Here is a 7,312-nt window from a genome sequence, read left to right on the forward strand (position 1 = left end):
ATGGGTAGCTGAGTTTGTTAGATCTGGCGAAAAGTCACCATCGACCCCTCTTATCACCTCATCCACCCCTCTTATTATAACTTCACGTCTCTCTCTTACTCTTCAATGCTCGCTGCCCTCTAATGTGTGTGTGTGTGTGTGTGGGGGGGAGGGGGGGGGTAGGAGTTGCGTGTCTGTATCAACGCCACGAACAACTCGATCAACGCCTTGGGCGATGCCATTATCTCCGTTAATGGGGATAAATTTCAAATTTTATTAAATTATCGAAGTAACAATGAAGTACGGTGAGCAAATAAAGAAGGCATCACCCCTCTTCTCTAATTAGGTTACAATTTGAAATGAGTGTGACTACTCCGTGTGTTTTACTCCTGTAGACCACGGTTTTCATCGTGTAGCGGTCTTTAACGGTTCAAGAATGAACGATCCCACGGTCTCAAAGGTCAAACCGGTTCGAATTTCCAACAGTCTCTCAGGAATGTTCAATGTCGAAAAGGACCGGTCCTAGGACCGGTCCTTGCGGTCTTCATTTCCCAAGGACCGTAGGACCGTGGTCCTTAAGCTTGCCAAGGACCGCCCCGCACTATTAAAAATCAACTCACATTTCGTCCAACAACTGACGAGACGCCACCGTGTGTCGAAATGGCCATATTGGACAAAATGCGAGTTGAAGTTGACTCCTTTTATAAAGCTGTGAATTGTTATTTATATTGTAGAGCACTGTCAGACACACAGAACATCCATCAATAACAATATATCATTACATTTAATCACAGTGATAAAAAATATTACATAATAATCACAGTCATAAATAAATATTACATAATAATCACAGTGATTAATCAATATCACATAATAATCACAGTACAGAGATAAATCTATATCAAATAATAAACAATAACTATTCTATAATTCATTGATCTCATTTTTAACTAAGCGGATAATCTCCATTTTTTACTTCTTTTACTATCAATGTCCAAATAAATAACGACCGGTGACAAATGAATATGATGCTTTCTAATAGAAATATTTGATATCACTGAACATTACAACACAAATAGAACAAGAGCACATTATCACAATGTGTACATGGATTAGAACCGAGCACATGATAATAAATTCATTGTTTTTCAAGATTGATTTAAAAAGGGAACATCTGTGCTTCGATTCCTTAACCAGTGCCATGGAAAAACTCGTATTTAAAAATGTTGCCTCCAAATATAAAAATACGAGTTTATCCAGAGTTTGACAGTTAACTAGTAAATAAAACCGTAACTACATTTTTGTAAAATATTCAGGAGAGCCAAAACTACTGTTCTCAAGCACGCATTGTTTTTGACATTTTAAACTTGGCATTGACATCGCTATGTATCAAGATATCGATTCTATACTTAGAATGTAAGATGCGCCTTATTTTATATTGTATCGCAGTGTCAGTAACTCATTTTCAACAAAATGAGTAGCTAGTTACGGAGTTAAAAAAAAATCTGGTCTACATTCAAACAGACGAACATCCACAGGATTCTCCAATAAAATTGACAAGACGTGTAGGAATGATTGCGTGGGAATTTACGAAGTATAAAATATCTAAACTTGATTTGGACGTTGATATACAGCCTTGATGACGTTCTGACTTAGACGAATTAGACTCAAGTTTGAAAGTTTTGCGGGTATATTGTTTCGAGACAGGTAAAGTATGTTCTGAAGCATGGCATTCACCCAAACAATCGTAGGTATAAAATCCTACAGGGTACAGAATAACGCCACCAAGTCCTAGTTCCTCAAAACTGTAATAATTTAATTTTTCTTTGCATTGTATATCAGATTGGCGGTATTCATTAGCATTGGCCATATAGTTTTTGAGAGGATGTTCAGAATTAGTCTGAACATTCTTAGAAAGGTGCCGCCTTGATCGTCTTTTATTTTCGTCCTTGTTATCATCAACAGCGTTAACATACAGGTATGGACGATTTGGATTCAAACGATGGGAGTTTGCACTTTGACGTTTCTTGCCTTTTCGATACACTCTGTCCATTTTAACGTAACGCTTACAATTTCGACAGCTAACTTGAATCAGCAGCGAATGGCTCTCAGACTCCGCTGCAGCTTTGAATATATGCTTCGGCACAGGAACTGTCATTATTTTTATGGACTTTTTCACAAGTATTTTTCCAACAAATATACGACGTCTTTTGTTTGTAACAGGATCTATGGCACGCACTATGACCCTGACTTTACGAGCTTTTGATCGCCGAAGCCTTCTCATTATACGCTGTGTCCGACGTTTTCTCTTCGAATGTCGAGCGTGTATTCTTGTAACATTCAACAATTTAGGAACTTCATTGGAAATATCTGTTGAATTCAATACTGTTGATGAGTTGCTGGTATCCTTGTTATTGCCATTGATTTGCTTGTTGACAGAAAGGTTCTCGTAAACTTTTCTCCTCATTGGTGATTTTTTCTCTTTTTTAAACTTCGACCTAGAAGAACGCTTTGAGCTAAGTTTTAGCCGAAGGATTATAAGCGGCGTTTCTATGTGAGATAGCTGTGAGCGAACTTTTGAGTGGATTTTGAACACCATGGCATCCCGCCTGTAGGGCTCTGTTGAAAATAAAACATTGGTATACAGAAATCAACGGCTGGCAAGTATTTGAGATAGTTTGTTTGAATTTAACATGTTGAACCACAAGAAATATATAGATGTAGAGAATTCTGGTTGATAGATAAACATATATATATATATATATATATATATATATATATATATATATATATATATATTATATAGATAGATAGATAGATATACAGAATTATTAATAGATTTATCAAGATAAAAAGATTTTAGAACGATGTATAGAAATGTGGAAGATGGATAGAGGAAATTTATAATAAGCTACCGAGTGGAATATACCAGTCCCTTTATTCGAGTCTCTGATAGATCCTTGAAGAAATAAAGCTCTTCAATGGTAGAACAACAAACGTGTCCACTCATTTCCAAGTAGGGTAAGCTTTGACCTTGCTCAAACATTGAGTGAGAAAATGGAATCAAATTATGTCAGCAGCAGTACTATTTTTACAAATTTACCTGTGGCATCTGATAATATGAGTGTCACGTTGCGTAATCTATCAGTGCTGACGTGATCTACTTTGAATATTTTATTTCTGGAAGTCGTGGCTAGCGTACGTGGTGTTAATATAAACGGGGGATTGGTGATGTTTAAGCTTTGAAGGATGTTTTCTTTTATCTGGGGAAATATTAAAAAATGGTTAAGCATTTTGTCCAATATAGTAAAAGGTAAATTTAATAAAATGAAAAATGCTTGACTTGAATTCTATTGTCATACAGAACATTTAACCTTTCGCCTTAAAACGGATAGTCTTGGTGATGTAATTGAATTGCTTGTAACACAATATTAGGCTTGGATTACTTGCATATATTACATTAGAGAAGTTTAGCAGATCATACGTATCACGACCATTCTCATTATACGTAAAAGTATTGCAGCGCTGCGGGTTTTGATAATCTCTATGACCCATATTATAAGATCGTATTGGGGCACTGTTTTTACGTACAATGAGAATAATCATGTGATAGATTATACGTGATAGTTATCATCCCCTAAACCTCTAGAGAAGTAATGAATGTTGTTTCTTGTGGTGTGAAAATTACGAGTTCACACTTCTAATCATATCACTTCTAAATTCAGTTTTCACCAACTGGCTTTTCTTGCCATTGAAGCGATTGATCACAAATGTAAGAAACGGCAAAGAAATCATCAAAATTTAGACGACGGGCCCTCCCGCCTCCCAAAAAGCATAATACTCCACTCGTGTTGGGGGTTGGGGATATCACTGGTGTTTACAAACAAGTATATCTTTAAAGCACTGGAAACAAGAAAAAGAAGGTAATGGTTATGTAAAAAAAGTGAATCAAGTAAATATGAATGACATCAAAAATATATTAAAGCGCCTGAAACTAGATTGGAAACTTAACTAAAAACGTCTCTACAGCTCCGAGTTTCTCTAAAGATCCAGCAAATAACCTCCAAAGCGGCAATCATACATTGGTCAGAAATGTCATGACTATAAATACATGTTTAATAGGAAAATCACTGGCAGGGTATCATCCAATACAAGCCGATGGCGGTGTATGCTTTCACAAGAATGGATAAGGAAGTCAATACAAAGCTGTGTATCGTACATACTCGTAAACTTAATACAAACACACCCCCTTCTCTCTCCCTCACACACACACACAAACACACACACACACATACACAGAAAGAAAGAAAGAAAAGATAGATAGATAGATAGATAGATAGATAGATAGATAGATAGATAGATAGATAGATAGATAGATAGATAGAGAGAGAGAGAGGGGGTGAGATAGATAGATAGATAGATAGATAGATAGATAGATAGATTGAGAGAGAGAGAGAAAAAAAAAAAGAGAGAGAGAGAGAGAGAGAGAGAGAGAGAGAGAGAGAGAGAGAGAGAGAGAGAGAGAGAGAGAGAGAGTTTTTTCCATTTTAAACAAGTACTTACTCGTTGTTTAAAGATAGCACTTTTCCACTGACCGCCCACGTCCAGCTTGGATAGCATAGACTGTTTCAGGCCAGGCAATGTAGAATTGCTAAGTACCAGAGGTATAAAGAAAACACAGGAACACTGGGAAAGTAAGTTCCAAAGTACTCGACACAACATTGTGTTTGGAGATCTATATATTGGTCGGCAAGGAGGACAGAATGCCACTTGGTCTGGAAAGAAAAGGTATACCATATTCGGCAATTAAAATAAAGTCATCACATTTTGGACACTTATCATTTTTCATATATATATATATATATATATATATATATATATATATATATATATATATATATATATATATATATATATATATATATTTAATATATATTATATATATACTAGTAAAAAGCCCGCAATTTTGCGGGGAAAGAACTATTTTCATTCGATATTGCCAGAATCATTTTCTTGATTAGCTTGATTACGATTAGATGCACATTTTGATGTGCTTGTCGTCGCTGCCATGCTTTATTCGGCATGATTTTAGTTTATAAGTCAGTAGATATCAATATCAATAAGTCGCAAGTCTTTACCACGCTTTACTTGGGAGTGCTTTGCACTACCTTCAATACTTCACAAATTAAAATGGCGGCCAAGAATCAAAACAATGGTCAAATTAGGAAATTTTATACTTTCAAAAATCTGTCAAGGTTTGTTCTAGAGTTTTTAAAACGCTTTTATATGATGACAAATTGAATAAATAAACGCCTGACAAAAGATCAACGGTGAAAGTACAAATTGAATGAATACTGGGGCTGTCGGAGCTTTCGGAATGTCTCGCCTTTACTTAACTTATGTGAGGTCAAATGAAAATCTGAAGCGGACGAGATAAATATCAAGTCCCCGAATCTGTCTACTTTTGGTTTGTTCGGGCTAGAAGCTAGACAGAACCAATTGACAGTTTGCCGAAACGTTTAACTAAATATTTCCCAGGGCAATAACTATCACATCAATGGCATAAAAACGACAGTAATATCAGCAGTAATATTAGTTGATGTTGTTAATCGGTGAAACTTGTTTAAAATTTCTGTAAATCCGAATACCGTTATGTGATCAAGTGAATTATATCACGATGAATGCCACGATTTGCTGAAGAATGCCATTCTGACAGTTCCTAGCAAACCCCCCCCCCCCCCCCTTGCTCATGAATTTCTCTACTTGATGGACACCCCCCCCCCCCTTTTTTTTTTCTTCCACGCAACCACATTCCAAAACACACATACACACACAAATATACATCACACACACACACACACGCACACACATAAACATACACGCAATGAGAACATAACAGCACTGATCACCGCTAAATCAACACAACGGAAGTAAGGACTCTACTGGACAGATCGAGTTTTGGGTGTGGCCATGAGTGTGTTAGTGTCTTCGGTAAATTGTTTATGATATCTGTTTGACTTAAGGAACTTTCAAACTGACTTTAAATTATAAAAGGAAATCAAGTTATCTGTTTATCTATCTGTAAAAAATACATTTCTATTTTTCAAATCTTTCAGTAGAGTTGTGCGCCGTATCAATTTTTTATTGACTCAAATAAGCACAATGTTCTCCACAATGCTATATTTTTTAAAGAAAGGATATATATATATATATATATATATATATATATATATATATATATATATATATATATCAATATAAATAAAAAATGATATGTACAGTCCGTACAATCCATCATCGCCTATATCCTAGTATTCATTCGCACCTGAATCGAGTGAGGTAATATGTGTTAAGTGCCTAACCAAAGGACACAACATTAGGACTAATCTTTTTCCAAGATCGCTGTCACCCACATGAATACTGATCACGCTTAACATCGATTGGCTTTTGAAGACGAGACATCATTCCACTGAGCCACAGGGCCACACAAATTCAGAAAAATATGAGAATTTGATATTTTCAATTAATTATATAATAATATTTAATTCTTTAACAGCAATTAACAATTTTCACTTCAAATGAATTCTCCGTATGCTAAATCTTCACGAACATGTTACTGAGTAGGGGAAACATGTGCTCCTGGCCCTTATAACAAGTTGTATACTTATATTCATATAATGATGATTAGCTTGATCATCTACCATCCTACAACTAACATTACAACAGGGTATCTAACTCAGTCCCATAGATACTTGATTGCCGAAATGTCAGGAGACTTGGATGGCCAAGTGAGAACTTCGAAATTTTGTTCCTCTAATAATATAATCACTGCTGTGACATAGTGATATCTACTGTCGCGATGAGGTTGTTGTTCCTCACCCTGGATGAGGAGGATTGATAGTCTGGGGTAGCCTCGGTGTGCACATAAATAAATGACCTTATCGTTTTGTGAGAAGATTTAGAACTCAAAATGATTTCGTAAGTAAGTAGTAAGTAGTTTGAATGACGATTGCTGAGAATTGTGTGATTCAGTCACATGTTTTTATAAGCCTCGATGAGTATAGCTGCTCTCTCCATCCAAGTTGTTAATTATTTCCATTGGTTAAGGTCCTGGGCCAGAGTTTTGAGGCTGTCAAGATCTTGTCAAACAACAAGATATGAAGTGAGTAGAAAAGTGCCAGAAGACAATAGAGAATAAAAAATTTTTTCGCGGCGGTGGTGGGGTTTGAACCTGCGACCTTATTGGTACGACAACTCCGCCTGGCAGGTGAGAGCGTGGCTCTACCGTGTGAGCTATCCACGAACACAAAAATATTCGTTTCAAACCCAAAGT

At 36.1% G+C, this 7,312-nt stretch overlaps 1 protein-coding gene across 1 annotated transcript in view; it reads right to left on the reverse strand.

Moving 5' to 3' along the window:
- Positions 1 to 745: 745 nt before the first annotated feature.
- LOC144965137 (uncharacterized) overlaps positions 746 to 7,312 on the reverse strand; it is a 32,666-nt gene continuing 26,099 nt past the window's right edge. The window contains exons 2-4 of the mRNA XM_078900114.1: positions 4,543 to 4,754; positions 3,083 to 3,242; positions 746 to 2,598 (exon numbers count right to left, since the gene is read on the reverse strand). Coding sequence (XP_078756240.1) covers positions 1,496 to 2,598; positions 3,083 to 3,242; positions 4,543 to 4,701 — 1,422 coding nt within the window. The 5' untranslated portion in view covers positions 4,702 to 4,754 and the 3' untranslated portion in view covers positions 746 to 1,495. The remainder of the gene's footprint in view (positions 2,599 to 3,082; positions 3,243 to 4,542; positions 4,755 to 7,312) is intronic.

Source organism: Berghia stephanieae, chromosome 2 (assembly GCF_034508935.2).
Source record: "Berghia stephanieae isolate SIO BIC M18660-M18661 chromosome 2, UCSD_Bste_1.3, whole genome shotgun sequence".
In the NCBI taxonomy this organism is placed as follows: domain Eukaryota; kingdom Metazoa; phylum Mollusca; class Gastropoda; order Nudibranchia; family Aeolidiidae; genus Berghia; species Berghia stephanieae.